The sequence below is a fragment of the Lactuca virosa genome, chromosome 3 (assembly GCF_052849685.1).
Source record: "Lactuca virosa cultivar CGN04683 chromosome 3, Lactuca_virosa_CGN04683_v6, whole genome shotgun sequence".
Lineage (NCBI taxonomy): Eukaryota > Viridiplantae > Streptophyta > Magnoliopsida > Asterales > Asteraceae > Lactuca > Lactuca virosa.
Genome location: NC_136428.1, coordinates 209,202,350 through 209,218,777, shown reverse-complemented (window position 1 = coordinate 209,218,777; position 16,428 = coordinate 209,202,350). Strand labels below are relative to the sequence as shown.

General features: G+C 37.3%; 1 protein-coding gene across 1 annotated transcript; it reads left to right on the top strand.

The window, feature by feature from the left end:
• Window positions 1-12,943: 12,943 nt before the first annotated feature.
• Window positions 12,944-14,173, top strand: LOC145164374 (secreted RxLR effector protein 161-like). The gene is made up of 3 exons (XM_079083097.1): window positions 12,944-13,059; window positions 13,113-13,477; window positions 14,091-14,173. Exons 1-3 carry the CDS (start codon window positions 12,944-12,946, stop codon window positions 14,171-14,173), a joined length of 564 nt encoding a protein of 187 aa, XP_078939223.1.
• Window positions 14,174-16,428: the final 2,255 nt, after the last annotated feature.

The window sequence follows — 16,428 nt, the reverse complement described above, 5'->3', positions numbered from 1 at the left end:
TAACTCACCATATTCTAACTCTTGGGTGTTTCATACAGGATCTGGTATTCACATATGTTCTGATTTGCAGGGCCTAAGAAGAAGTGAGGATGTGGAGAACGGGAAGATAAACCTGATCATGGGGAATAGGCAGGCTTCACCTGTTTCCAAGATTGGAGTTTATACTTTGTTGCTAGATAGTGGGTTAAAGTTAGATTTGAATAAATGTGTTTACTCGTTAGAAATGGCGAGGAATATTATTTCCTTTCATGCTTTGTATAAACAAGGTTTTACCTTTTCTTTGGATAATGAAGTGGGTAGTATCAATGCTTTCTTTAATAATGTTCTTTATTTCAAAGCATTACCTTGTGATGGTGTGTATGAAGCTGTATCGATTGTAGATAATTTAGGAAATAATGTATTGTGTATTGATACTTCTACTAGGTTGGATAAAGCATCTTTGTGGCATTGTCGTCTTGGACATGTAAGCAAGAAACGCATAGGCTAGCTTCAAAAGGATGGAGTCTTGGAGTCGTTCGACCTTAATTCGGATGATAGTTGTGAATCTTGTCTACTTGAAAAAATGACAAAATCACCCTTCACTGGTACTTGTGCAAGGGGCGAGGGTTTGTTGGACCTCATACATACTGATGTATGTGGACCATTCAAAACCGCCACAAGGGATTCTAATCGCTGTTATGTGACTTTTATTGATGATTTTAGTAGATATGGTTATGTCTACTTAATCAAACATAAGTCAGAAACTTTTGAAAAGTTTAAAGAGTTTAAACAGGAAGTAGAAAATCAATTGGGCAGGAACATTAAGATGCTTCGATCCGATCGAGGTGGTGAGTATCTTAGCACTGAGTTCCTTGACTATCTTAAGGAGTGTGGGATTGTCTCACAATTGACACCTCCCAGGACACCACAGCTGAATGGTGTGGCTGAGAGGCGTAATCGAACTTTGTTGGTCATGGTTCGCTCTATGATGAGTTGAGCTTCGCTACCAATCTCTTTTTGGGGGGTATGCCTTAGAGACTGCCGCCCACATCCTTAATCTAGTCCCTACAAAGAAGGTTGCCAAAACACCTCATGAGATGTGGACTGGGAAGTTTCCCAATTTGGACCACATCAAGATTTGGGGTTGCGAGGCTTTCGTGAGGCGCGAGACTCATGATAAGCTCGAACCTCGAAGTGAAAGGTGTATTTTCATCGGCTACCCACAAAAATCCTTTGGTTACCTCTTCTATAGACCCAGTAAGAATGTGGTCTTTGTGGCAAGGAGAGGGGTCTTTCGAGAGAGAGAATTCGTAAGCCAAGGAGACAGTGGGAGGCCAATTGATCTTGAAGAAATTCAAGAGTCAATTGGTGAAGGAACCTCAGACACTAGCAATCAACCTGAGGAGGAAACTCTTGTTGATCCGACTGACGAGTCTGTACCTACGAGGCGTTCCACAAGGGTTAGGAACACACCTGAGTTTTATTATGGATTTCATATTACTACGGAAGGTGATACATTCATCAGTGATACTACACTGATAAATCTGGATGAACCTAACAGTGTTAAGGAAGCCATGGCAGGCCCGAAGTCTGCTAAATGGAAGGAGGCTATGGACAGCGAGATACAATCCATGTATGACAATCAAGTTTGGAACTTGCTTGAAAATGTACCAGGCCGTAAGACAGTCGGGTGCAAATGGATCTTCAAGAAGAAGACCGACATGGATGGGAATGTGCACACTTATAAAACGCGACTGGTCGCAAAGGGTTTTACTCAGACTCAGGGTATTGATTATGATGAAACCTTTTCACCAGTAGCGAAGATTAAGTCTATTAGGGTTATGCTAGCCATTGCTGCATTTCATGATTATGAAATATGGAAAATGGATATCAAAACCTATTTCCTTAACGGAAAGTTGGCTGAGGATGTCTACATGAATCAGCTAGAGGGTTTTGTCAGTGCAGAGTACCCTAATAGAGTGTGCAAGCTTGAGAAATCCATTTATGGATTGAAACAAGCATCTCGAAGCTGGAATCTTTGTTTCGATGAGAAGGCAAAGAGTTTGGTCCTTGAGAAGGGAAGATGAGTCTTGCGAGTATGTCAGAGCTAGTGGGAGCATAGTTAGCTTTTTGGTGTTGTATGTAGAGGACATACTACTCATAGGAAATGACGTCCCAACCTTGCAGGAGGTTAAATCCTGGCTTGGGAAGTTTTTTGCTATGAAGGACCTTGGAGAAGCTGCCTATGTCCTAGGGATAAGGATATTAAGAGAAAGGAGTAAAACAGTAATTGGACTTAGTTAGAGTACCTACTTGGATAAAGTGTTGAAAAGGTTCAACATGCAGAATTCCAAGAAAGGAGAATTACCGATCCAAAGCAATGCCAAACTGAGCAAGGCTCAGAGCCCGAGTACAGAGGCCGAGATAGCTGAGATGAGTCGATTACCTTATGCTTCTGCTGTTGGCTCGATCATGTATACTATGACTTGTACTCGTCCTGATGTGGCCTTCGCTTTGAGCAAGGTCAGCAGATATCAAGGGAACCCTGGTAAGGCTCATTGGACTGCGGTAAAGAATATCCTGAAGTACCTACGGAGGACTAAGGATTGGATCCTTACCCTTGGTGGGAGTGATGACTTGAGAGTAGTAGGGTATAGTGATGCTAGTTTTCAGACTGATAGGGATAACTTCCGCTCTCAGTCGGGCTGGGTCTTTACCCTAAATGGAGGGGCAATCACTTGGAAGAGTTCCAAGCTGGAGACGGTAGCTGATTCGACTTGTGAATCAGAGTACATAGCAGCGAGTGAAGCGGCAAAGGAGGCGATATGGCTGAAGAACTTCATCAGAGACCTTGCATTTGTACCAGCTATTAAGGAGCCCATGGAGATTTTCTGTGACAGCAACAGTGCGGTTGCCTTAGCCAAGGAACCAAGAGATCATGGCAGATCCCAACACATTGATGGAGAATATCACTTCATAAGACACAAGATAGAAGAAAGACTCCTCATGGCAAAGAGGGTATCGTCAGATGAGAACCATGCGGATCCCCTTACGAAGGGACTGACGAGGGTTAGGCATTTGCAGCATGCGAGGCGCATCGGGCTGAGCGGCGATATTAGTTTTACAAATTAGATAGTTATTACTGAAACTTGTAAAATGTAATCGACGTTTGATGATGAATAAAAGTTGTGATTTATTTATGAGTAAGGTGTTGCTATCATTGTCAATTATTTACTATTGTTTCAGCTTTGCATGTTTTGACTTCCAGAATAATAAATTTATTCAAATTCTCCACAGTCGGTCATATGTCGGAAGTAGGTATGAATCAAGACTGTCATGAATTGGGTTGTAGATGACTAAAAGTGTTTAGGCATAGCAATGATTGCTACAACATTCATGAGTGCTCATAAGTTATGAGTATTGGAATAAACCCACGCTCACTTGTATCACTTCATGGAATTTATCTCGAGTGATCGTGAGACGGTAATATCATATAAGTCTTCAAATCTAGAGATATGAGTTGTTGCCTATGAGTTGGTTGTGCATTGATTGCACGAAAACGCATTAGTAACTTGATGTTATAAAACGTTCCTTTGTGTACAATTCAACAAGTAGTAGAACACACATATAAGTCGAAGTTTATCTGTTCCTTCTTGCATTAGAAGCGATATCTGGGCCCCTCGATGATTTTGTTTTGACCTATGTACCGGGCCCGGTCAGAACTAAATTGATGTGTTCAATTAAGTTCTTTGTCAAACAAATCGGAAATCAGGAAACAAACTGCTGGACAATAAGTAAGACATTGTTCCATGTATTTGGTTGGCTGATATCATGATAGCAGATGATTATATGATCACTTATCTAAAATGGCGCTTCATAGTTCAAGTGGGAGACTGTTGGATAAGGTGTCTAAGTCCATAACTTATTTGGTATATACTTGACCCGACCCGACATGGTCCATTTGGGTTGCACTTCACCCGAACTGTTTAAATGGATAATATTATGAGAATAGTATATTTGTGACTTATTAATATATTATAAGTTATAATATATTAATATATGAAATCGTATTATTTGATTAGTATTGATCTTAAATTAATTATGAATTAATTTAATGGTCAAAAGGTGACTAATTAAATAATGGGCTATTACATTTATATTGTGTGGGCTAACACTCATTAAGAAATGGGCTAAGCTTAAATGGGAGTCCATGGATGATCCATGGAGCTTTTAACCCATGGATCCTTGGAAAAGGAAAAGACATGGGTTATTAGGGTTTGCATGGTTCATAACCCTAATCATCTACACTATATAAAGAGGGTTTTGGTGCTTGAAAAGACACGATGTGTGTGTGCATAAGAGTGGCTGATTTCTAGAGCTTGTATACTCTCTCGTAAAGTTTTCCAAGTTTGTGGTGATTTGTGATTTCCATTTGAGGCATTCACATTATTGGTGCTTGGCTCTCAAACTCCTAAGGAATCAACTCACTACTAAAGGTATGTAACTCTTTTAGTATCTTTTATGTTTAAAAGTACCCCATGCATGCTAGATAGGATATGGACCTTGGAAAAATTATTTTGCATGTATTTTAGACAAACATAGATCCAAGGTTTCTAGGGTTGCATGAACACCTTAGTAGTGTTAGTTTGCTCACAACCCAACAAAATCAACCATAAAGACAAAAAGAGGGCGAAAAGAGAATGGACAGTGGCATAACATTACATACCTGAGGCAAATTTGTAACTGTCGAGAAACTTTATAGTCGAATTTGTTATCAAACTAAAAACAAAAAACAAAATATGTGTTAATAGGTCTTCAAAACGAAACGAAATTGAACTAATCTTGCAAATAATTATTTTCATTTCATCGTGTAAATTTGGAGTAATTTAAAAGATAAAATGAAATACATACCATCATGTTTGAAGCACACGGTCTCACTCTCTGCTTTCATTTTTGGATCAATATCAGAACTCATCTACGTTAAGCAAAGCCTCGCTGCAAACATCTTAAAAGGTAATTTATAATTCTTAAGTATATGCTAATTACAACAATATTGTGTCTTTCTGTAATTATAATGCACACTAAGATAAGATCAATGGTTAATTTCATACAACCGTTCAATTTCAAAATGTAGTAGTAGTAGATGTGGCTCCTCCACCCAAAGACAGTTGAAAGATTTCCAGGCCTGAATTCCTTACCTATCAGTTAAAAAAAACGACAAAAAAACCCTTCTAATCAGTTAATATACATGGAAAATTTAAAGTAAAGAAATAATATCGTAACAGGTCTAAAATCTACATTTGGCATTTTAACAAACAGTTAGTGGGCATAATTCAGTTGAGGTTTTACTGAGCTTTAGAATGGAGAACCAAAAAAGCAACAAAACCAAATAGTGTGGATTAAGGAGTTGCTCCTCCATGCTGTCGCTATGGAGGTGGGGGCTGTCACCGCCTGATAGAGGCAGAAGCGGGGGCCATCGAAGTTATCCGCGTCGAGTGTGTCGATTGATCTGTCAATTTAAACTCATTTAGTGAGTGTGTGTTTGTTCAAATAAAATCAGAACCGATAACGGGATTGCAGCGAGTTGAGAATAGGAAATGGAGATTGAGGATATTTGGTTGAAAGAATCCGGTGGGAGGAACTATATGGAAGGAACTGGAAGAAAGAGGATGTAGTGGATGATCGGTGGATGGATTTTAAGCCCAGAAGAGGTGGAATCGATGCCCTCTATTTCTGGAAGTCGTATCGATGGATACTGTAGCAGAATTTTGGATGAGTTTAGAGAGAGACAGTTGGTTTTGGAGGCATCGGTGCCGTCGAAAGCCACCGGTGAAAGAGGAAGTTTGTTTGTGAGAAGCAATGTATCAGAGGTTTCTGGAACGAATGAGAAACAGGATATGAGAAGCGGTGATGAAAAAACCTGGCGATATCCCATTGGATATGAGAAGCGGTGGATTATAAATGGAAGACACGTGTGTATGTCACACCGAGTTTTATGTCACGTGTCCACAAAAGAATACACATTGGCAAAAAATGCCCCCTATAAAAACTAAGAACAATTGTAAACAGCTCCATAAACAAAGGACCAAAACTGTCAAAACCTTTGCAACTTTACTATAGCTAAGGCAGGAGAATTTTAATATATATATATATATATATATATATATATATATATATATATATATATATATATAATTTAACCCTCAATTTTAGATATATTTTCAAACGTGTGACCGTTAGACCAAATATTTTTTGGTGAGGTATATGCTTACTTAATGGCTGTTTTAAGACAAAACTTTATAAATTGTCAGAGAAATTATAAAAATGTTCCCTATGGTATACCATAATAGATATGTATTGTCTAACTTCAATAAAGTGGACAAACTTAGTCCTTGTATTATTTGGATATTATAAACTTGGTCTTGAAGCCGTTAATTCTAACTATAGAACCCGTTAAATATAGTAAAATTACCTTTTTACCATCACCTTTTTTATTTATATATTTGTCCTTTATTAAGATGTTCTATAGTTACAAAAATGGTCTCTCTGACCTACATCCACCACAACATCTCTAGTTCAAATATCCGACAACCACCATCACCTCCGGCAACCACCATCTCGTCCGACACTCTAACAATCACCATCACTTCTGGTACTGTTGGGCTTATTAATATTGTGTCAAATATTTTTTGTATATGTTTGCTTTTACCGAGATGGGCCTGTCCATTCTCGTGTTTGTGCTTATAGTCTAGCCTATAAATATTGCATGCATGTATTAATTTAGGTTAACGTTTAGTCGCCCTACATAGCTCTTACACAAAAGTTCTCGTTGAACTCTTCTAGGGTTATTTATAATCTAAGCATTCGACACTATTTTGATCATTGTTCTTGTCATTTATTTCATGTTATTCACTATAGAATCTGTCGATCTTAGTTATTTTTTCTCACAATTGGTATCAGAGCAGGAGATACTGTAATTTATTCGCTATTCTTCTATCGAGGTTTTACTAGGGTTTATTGTTTTTTTTGGATCTGTTGTTTCTAGATCTCGATTCACGTATTACACTTCTGATTTTATATCTGTTTTAGTGAATTTTTGACATCATGCAGAATGAAGATCCTCATACTCTTTCTTTCAATCTCTCTAGTAATATTGGATCTACTACAAGGATTTCGATACTCTTTCCTCAAGATTATGAAGTATGGGCATTGCACTTCGAATACTATGTTCTTGGAATCGAAGAACATGGTGATATAATATGACATTCAATGACAGAGGAGACGTTCATGTATTCCGGTACAAGAGAGCTAGTCAAAACTTTGGCTGAGTAAAACAAAATCATTCTTGAAAATGAAGATGTTGCTACCGATGAGAGGAACAAGCTTATTAGAAACATAAAAGCCATGAGAATTATCAGATTTGCTCTTCCTCCAGATACGTTTCGTCTTGTGAGCGCATGTAGTACCGCTAAAGAGATATGGGACAGGCTGAATGAACTTTATTCAAGTGACGCTGATTTGGAACATTCCGTGCAAACATTACTTCTATCAGATTTTGAAGCTTTTGTGCAAAAGTCTGATGACAAACTAGATCAGATGTTTAATTGATTGAATCATCTGTTGAGCAGAATGCTCAAACACAATCTCAAGCATGAAATCATTGAACATAAAGTCACATTCATGAATGGTTTGAGATCTGAATGGAAAGCTGTTGTGTCTACGGTGAAGGTGCACAAACAGTTCAAAACCTACACTTTGGCCAAGCTTGTTGGAATTTTGAGATCCCATAAAGCGAAGTCACGAAGGATGTGAAGCTTGTTTCTAGTCTCGGTTCTTTGGCGTTAGTTGAAAAACGCAAGAAAGCTGCAGAGGAGGATTCCAAATAAGATCTTTCGGAAAGCGAAATCTCAAAAGAAGTCAAAGCTCTTCTTGTGTCCAATCCCAAGAAGTTCTATAAAAGGAATTTCTCTCGTAACAGAAACAAGTTCAGAAAAGATAACTCTAGTTCAAAGAAGCGCATGTATGAGTTTTTCAAGAACTCAGGAAACAAAGATGAGAAGAAAGAAAAGAAGCTGGTGGGTGATCCGGGCTATGATTGCAACTACTGTTATGGCAAGAATCACTTCGCCAAGGAATAAATGCTTAGGAGGATGAATGAAAATAAAGAAACTGAGAAGGATGAAGACTAATATCTTCAGAAGATAGAGGAACTGAGAAAAAGTTGTGCATCAAATGCAAAGCCAACATTGATTGTTCAGGAAGGAAGTGATGAAGATGGAAGAGTTGAGGTCTGGTCAACTGACTTTAAAGATGATGAGGTCAGAAAACCCGCACATGGAGGATACTTTGTTGCGAAGTTAGAGTTGCATGAGTATGAAGGAAAATGCTTGATGGTTCAGAACGCAGGTTCGGAACGAAAAGGGTATGCTACTGATGGTGATCAAGCTTCTAAAAGCTGCTTTGCTATGAAGACAGCTTCAGATCAAGTAAAAGAATGTGAGAAAGTGGTTGATAAGGTACACTCTATACTTCTATCTCTTAACATTCCGGTTTCTCGCTATGACTTTGAACTGGACGATTTAAAATATATTGTCTCTAATTTTAGTGATAGTTTAAAACGAACTCGTCTAAGTAATTCTAATCTGACTGATCAACTTAAGAAGGAAACATTTAAAAGTGAAGAGAGGAGATTAAAAATAGAGGCCTTGGAATTAGAGCTTACTAGGTCACATGATGATGTTATTTATCTTAAGAGAGACAGTCGTGCACTTTTGAAACAAAGGAATATTTTCTATTTAATTGCTAAGCGTTTATATTTCAATATCACTCAATTGCATCTTGATTGTGAAATAGGAAAAGGATTGCACCAAATGATTTTGCCCTTTCTTGAATTGAAAGAGGATGAAATCAATGCAGATTGTTATAAGTGTGAATCCATGGTTTCCTCTGATGATGTTTCTGATTCTTATCGTGTTGGACTTGAGAAAATAGAAGAATACTTTAAGTCCAAAGAACACAAAAATATGTTGAAAAAAATTCTAACAGAAAACGACAAGAAAGAAATTAAATTGACTTCTATGCAGAAGTATGACTCGTTATGCAAGAAGTTGAATTCAGAAAATAATATTGATTATGAGAATACTTCTGAATTCGATGAAAGCGAAATGAGTGAGATTTCTGTAGAGGAGGAAGTTGATTGTTCGGAGTTAGTACAAAATGATGTTGAACCAAAGAAAAATTTGATTTCTAAAATTCAATCGAATTCGTTCGTATTGTAGAAAATTAAGGTTCAAATGTTTTAAATGAAAAAGCAACAGTTTTTCCGAAAGTACAAACTGTTCCGAACCAAGTTTTTGTGAAAACTAGACTGAACATAAATCATACTTCAGAACTTACGTCCCTAGTTGATAGTGATAATGCAAAAGGTTGCGACGAAATCTTCTGGTCAGGACCAATCAACAATGCAGATGAAACAAAATGTATTTCCGAAATGACCTCATGGAAAACAAAGGGAAAATACGTTTCCGAACCGTTGAATCGTGTTAACCATTGTTACGATAAGGCAGGTCTTACCGGTACTAAAGATATTCCGAGTGAAACCTCTTTGGAACATAATGATACGCCAGTCCAAAAGGAAAAACCAAAGCCTAACATTCATAAATCTGCTGCTGAATTGATTGAAAAGAAAAGGCAGTTGAATGCTAGATATAGGAAAAATATAAAAGAAAGAAAACGCTTTTGGAAAAATAAGAATTCGAATCGAAATTCTATTAATTCCGTAAGAGTTTCAAATCAAAATAAGAATTCTTCTCCCATTCCGATATCACAACCAAAATCCTCTTCACAACCTCAAAAATCGACACAAGGTTTCAAAATCGCGTGTTTCAAAACCTTTTGAAAAGCCAAAATCTAATTGTTCTCCAAAACAATAATTTTCAAAACCAGTCCACACATTATAGGATGTAAAGGGCAAAAGTAAAGTTGTTTCAGAACCAAATATTTCTCTCGAGGAATACGAAGCAAACTTGAAAAACGAGGAAAAGGCATTCGCGAAAAAGATGGGTAAGAAACACAAAGAATTTGTTCAACGAAAAACTAATGTAGTTGAAATTAATCTTGGTGATGATAAAATTAAAGTTTTCAAAATAATAAAAGAGAAGAATAGTGTTTTGATAAAAAGATCTTTTTGGGTTGATAAGACTAGGATTTTTCCTGTTGTTATAAAATCCTCACAAGGACCCAAGATAGTTTGGGTACCTAAATATCTCTAATTCTTGCAGGTAGTGCGTGATGAACATGACGATTCCGAATGGTACATTGATAGTGGCTTTTCTCGTCACATGACTGGAAGGATGGAAAAATTATGAGAATAAAGATAGTTACAAGATGGAGGTCGAGTGAAGTTTGGAAACAACGCTACCGAAGAAATCAAAGGCTACAGGATGATTACGAATGGAGAATTCTCTATTCGGAAGGTAGCTTATGTAGAAGGCATGCAACATAATCTAATAAATGTTTCGCAATTGGTTGTAGGTACAGGGCTAAAGGTGTCGTTTGATGATGAGGGTTCAAAGATTATTGAGAAGAAATCTGAAGCAGTGCTTCTGAAATCTAAAAGGAAGGGAGAAATGTATCCACTGAACTTGAAACCAATCAAAGGGAAGCCATCCATTTGCCTTCTTACGAAAGCGTCTTCGAATGATAGTTGGTTGTGGCACCGAAGGCTCTCCCATCTGAATTTCAAGGATATAAACAAACTCGTACTGGGTGATCTTGTACGTGGTCTACCTCTTCTGAAGTTTGACAATGAACATATGTGTGCTGCTTGTGAGCTTGGAAAGCAAAGTTCGAAGAGTCACTCAACCATCATCAATACTAAGATCATTGAGCCACTCGAATCAATGCATATTGATATGTGTGGTCCATCTACCATTTAAAGTATTGGTGGTAATAAATATATCTTGGTTTTTGTTGATGATTTTTCTCGATTTACCTATGTGTTCTTTCTTAGATAGAAATCAGATGCCACTCCGAAGCTAAAAGATTTCATCAAGCAAATTGAGCTTCAGTTACGAAAGCCAGTTCGAAAAGTTCGCAGTGACAATGATTCGGAATTCAAAAACTAAGCATTTGAAGAATTCATAACTGATAAAGGGTAACTCACAACTTATCTGCTCCTTACACTCCTCATCAGAACGGTGTAGTTGAAAGACGAAACCACTCTCTTTGCGAAGCTGCAAGGACTATGTTATCATTTGCGAATCTTCCACTCTACTTTTGGGCTGATGTTATTGTAACTGCTTGTTTCACACATAACCACTCATTCAACAACAAAAGATTCTTAATTACACCTTATTAAATTCTGAATAATAGAAAACCTAATGTAAATTTTTTTCATGTGTTTGGTTCTAGGTGTTTATATTTAATTGTAAAGAACAAAGGAGCAAATTCGATGCGAAAGCTGATGATGAAATTTTTCTGGGTTATTTGTTAACTTCGAAATCATATAAGGTTCTGGACAAGAAATCAAGAAATATTAAAGAGACCTATTATGTCACCTTTGATGATAACTATATGGAGAAGTTTTAGAAAGCAGATCGTCAATCTGAGGAGATCTTTCCTTCAAAGAATCCTATGATAATTCCTCCTTCAAATTTCTATGAGGAATTTCTGAATCTGTTTGATGAGCCTGAAAAAGCCATCTCTTCTTAATCAAAAGCAAAGGACAATCAAGGGGACGAGTTAAAGATAATTTTTGATGAAGTTGCTAAAAACATTGAAACCTCTCAAGAGACACTAATTACGAAAGCTTCTGATCTACCATCTTAACCAGCACCTTCTGATCCTCCATTCGAGGGGGAAAGCTCCTCTTCAACTCAAATTCTAATGTTCCAATCCAGGGGGAAAATCTGATTCCAAATGAAGAAGCACATGAAAACTTATAGGGGGAGAATGAAAATAATGATTCTGATGTGCAATCAGAATATAAGGAAGTTTTTGCTGAAGTCGATCCAGCCTATGATCCACGTTATCCTCCTATGACAAAATGGACTAAGGATCATCCAAAATCTCAAGTGATCGAAGAAGCATCTTCAGGAGTTCTTACAAGGTCACAACAAAAAGAGAATCAAACTGCATTATTTTAAAAAATGGAATTTTGCATGTTTAGTTCGTTCATTTCTAAAATCGAGCCTAAAACCGTAAAGATTGCTCTTGATCATGCGGATTGGGTTCAAGCTTTGCAGGAAGAACTTAATGAATTTGAGAGAAACAAAGTTTGGAGACTTTTTCCCACTCCGAAGGATGCTTCAGTTGTCTAAATGAAATGGGTGTTTCGCAACAAAATGGATAAGGAAGGCAACATTATTCGCAACAAGGCACGACTGGTTGTGAAAGGATACTGTCAAGAGGAAGGTATAGACTACAAGGATTCATTCGCACCGATTGCAAGACTTGAATCTATTCAGATCTTTCTTGCATATGCCGCTCACAAGAATTTTGAAGTCTTTCAGATAGATGTGATGTGTGCATTTCTGAACGGTGAACTCAAGGAAACAGTCTATGTGGAACAACCACCAAGTTTTGTTAATGAGAAATATCCAAATCATTGTTATGTTTTGGACAAGGCTTAGTACGGTTTGAAAGAAGCTCCAAGGGCATGGTATGAAAGCCTTACTCAATTTCTAAAACAATCAAAATTTAAACAAGGTTCGGTTGACCCTACCTTCTTTCGCAAGAAAGATGGTAAGCACTTAATGATCCTTTAGATTTTAGTTGATGACATCTTTTTTGGATCCACTAATTCTAAAATAACTGTTGAATTCCAAAAGTTGATGGAAACTAATTTTGAAATGAGCTCAATGGGTCCTATTAACTTTTCCTTGGTTTAAACATTAGACAGAGTTCAGAGGGGATATTCATCAACCAAAAAGCTTACACGAAGACCTTGCTAGCAAAATTCGGTATGGTGGGTGATTCAAAGGTCAAGGTTCCAATGACGTTCGGAATGAAGCTTACACCATCCTTAGACAAGCCTACTGCATATATTACTCTATATCAACAGATGATTGGGTCATTAATGTATCTAACATCGAGTCGTCCAGATATTATGTTTGTTGTTTGTTATTGTGTAGGTTTCAGGTGAATCCATGTGAACCTCATATGATTGCTGTGAAGAATATATTTCGATACCTCAAAAGAACCACCTATCTCAAAATTAGGTATCCTTCTAACTTCGGTTTCTTTGTGCAAGCATATACCGATGCTGATCTTGGTGGATGTGGTCTCGATCGCAAAATCACTTCTGGGGGATGTCATTTTCTAGATGGCAAACTTGTTAGTTGGAAATCTAAGAAGAAGACTAGTGTCTCTCTGTCTACGGCAGAAGCTGAATACATCGTTGCTGCATCGTGCACCTCCCAAGTTGTATGGATTCAGAATCAGCTAATGGACTATGGGATCAACATGAAGAGGATTCCACTATATTGTGATTCAGAAAGTACAATCAGAATCTACCATAATCCATTGCAACACTCAAAGACGAAACATATAGCACTACGATGTCATTTTATAAAGGATCACATTGAGAATGGAAATGCTGAAGTGCATGTTTTTAGTTCCTCTGATCAGTTGGTTGACATCTTCACAAAGGCCTTACCTGAAGCTACGTTCAATCGTATTTTACAAGGACTCGGAATGATAGAAGCTGACTCAGTTTCGAAATGCCTTTCGGAATCGGAATTTACTGTTCACATTCCGAGCTTCGGAATGGTTCAGATTCTATTGCTCATCAGGGTTTCAGAATGCTTATGTATAATTTGTACATTAAGTGTCTTCAAATTGATTTTGAGCTTCGGAATGCTTCAGAAGTTACTGTTCATTTATGCTTCTGAATTTATTTTCTTTAATATCTTCTATTTATTTTATGTTTTTCATTTATTTTCAAAAAATCCAAAATCACAAAAATATTTTCTTTTTACTTTCTGTTTTTTCTTTTGTTTTTCAGAAAAATCAAATCTCACAAAATATTTTTGTTTATTTTTACTTTATCTTTTTCAGAAAATCCAAAAATTACAAAAATATTTTTCTTCATTTTTGTGTGTTATTTTCAGAATATGTTCATGATTCAGGTACAAATCCTTGTTACCTCAATTCAGAACAATGGGGTAGGTATAATTCCAAATCTATGTACTAGATTAGTGTCCCTAGAAGCATGTTGCTGCATGTTGTCGTAAGCCTCTGAGACTCTATATTTGAAGCCTTAATGAAACTTTCATTCCGACCGTTTCTTCCCAATCAGGCTGATAATTCACATAAGCCATTGAACTACCTTACTCTTCTCAGACTGAGTTATGAGTTGGCTGCTGTGTCACTAATTTCTAGCAGATGTACACTTTCTCTTTCGGAACTAGCCTCCTATTTCTCCATCAACTTCACATTCATAAATCGTAACCCTTGAGACTCAGCAATTACCATTGAGGTTTATGGTTACACAACATCCGTGTTGATGATCTTAAAATCGTTATTACCACGATTTGAGTGAAACCCAAAATTCGAAACCATTTCTGAATTGACGGTAAACAATCAAACGTTGTAGAATTTTTCACCAAGGAATTAACGAATAAAACCTTTTTGGTTTGTACCATCATTGTGTGAAATCTCATTGTTGCTTTTTGAGTGATCTTCATGAAATGTTCTCAACCTAAGACACTTCTTCCCAGAAGATCCAAATTTTTTATTTTTCGTGAGATTTTCTTACTATCTAGCCACTTAAATAATTACCAAAGCATACTTGTTCTTATGGCTACACTATTCAAACAAGTACTTCTCTCAAAATTTCGAACTTATGTCAAGTTTCAGAATTTCGTTGAAGCTTAAGTCACCCTAGCAGCCTACATAAAAGAAGCCTTTCACTATTTCTTATTAAATAGATTATCGTAATTCAATGGGAGGCCACACAAGCACTTCTGAGTCTCTTTTGACTCAAAAGGAAGAGATCGCTGGCTGGGATCCATCTGAATTTCATGTCATTTTTATTTGACATCACAAAATCCCAGAAATTTATTTTGCTTTATTTCTTTTTATTTAGCACACTATTGCACAAAAATCTTTATGATTTTTCCAAAGTCTGGTTCTTATTCCGATTGATTATTGTTATTCACAGAACGGGTTATAGTGGAGTGATATTTTATTCCAAATGAGTCAAAACTGAAATGGCGGTTTCTTGGGGATAAGGATTCAAATCAGGCACGTATATTTCAAATCCCTGACATCACCAATGTCAATTACAACAGGTCTGACACATGATTAGCTATCACGCTATCCCAGGCTACTTTTATAGGATATGGGAATGTCAAACATCAATCTTCTCTCACGTCTCATGACGTATAAAAGGGTTTTCGATGATTGATTTTCTCTCACAGCTCACAAAAACTCTCGAGGAAAAAACATCTTTCTCTCTCTACTTAATGTTCATCATCTTCTTCGATTGCTACGATGGCTGGATCATCTGAAACAACATCTTTTGCTGAACCCCTGAGGCCGATGATTGAATGTCTAAAGTATTCTCCACTTGCACAAGCTTTGACAATGGCAGAATCGATTCCTCTGGTTCGTCTTTCCAAGACGCACTCGTATGAAACATACATTCAGGCTGATGGAATCATAACCTTCGAGGTTGCTACTAACATGACCTCTATCAATAAAGCCCGTTTCTATAGAATGTTAGAGCTTGAGTCATCTGCAAGCCTTGTGGATCCAGACTCGATTTGAACCACTGATCTCATCAACATGTTTTACCAGATGGGTTATATTGGAGATATCTCATTCTTGTCCAAGTTCAGGAAGCCCAATCTTCCTCTAATGTGGAACAAACTGTTCACGTTGTTGTTTAAGAGCTTTTCGGAACGCGTAGCAGTCTCAGACAGTGCAAGTAAGCTCTTTTGTACCATTATCTATGGCCTCTACCATGGCATAAATCTGGACTATGGCTCTATCCTTTGGACACAACTCATTCAGAGTACTTCCTCTTCTACTCGCAACACTAAGATCTATTGTGCACGTTTTTGGTCGATCGTTGTCAAATGAGCCCTAGTTCACTTTAAGGTTCCAGTGATAGAGGATTCTAATGTTTCTTCTATTCCGATTCTTTAGACGTCGACATTTATGATGTCTGATCCAACTAAGTTCATGTTTGTGGGTTTGATTCCGGAGGTGATGCTAGCAAAGGTGCCTCAGGACAATATGATTGTGAATGAGTATCGCAAGCAGCCTACTTTTGGTTCTCGCCCTATACCAGATGACTTGCGAAAGGAGATTGATGAGTCCAATAAACTGAATAGGGGTGCAAAGCGAAAGGGAAAAGCTGGTCCTTCTGAGGTTGTCAAAATTCTGAAGAAGAAGATCAAGAAGCAAGCTCGCAAACCACGATCTCCGTCTCCAGTTGTTCAG

What these genes read in the sequence shown, in the direction of transcription:
- LOC145164374 (XM_079083097.1), top strand. Translation starts at nt 12,944, where the DNA reads ATGGTGGGTGATTCAAAGGTCAAGGTTCCAATGACGTTCGGAATGAAG. An exon ending in CAGATGATTGGGTCATTAAT is followed by an intron (nt 13,060 to 13,112) that starts GTATCTAACATC and finishes GTTATTGTGTAG; the next exon opens with GTTTCAGGTGAATCCATGTG. An exon ending in ACTATATTGTGATTCAGAAA is followed by an intron (nt 13,478 to 14,090) that starts GTACAATCAGAA and finishes TGTTATTTTCAG; the next exon opens with AATATGTTCATGATTCAGGT.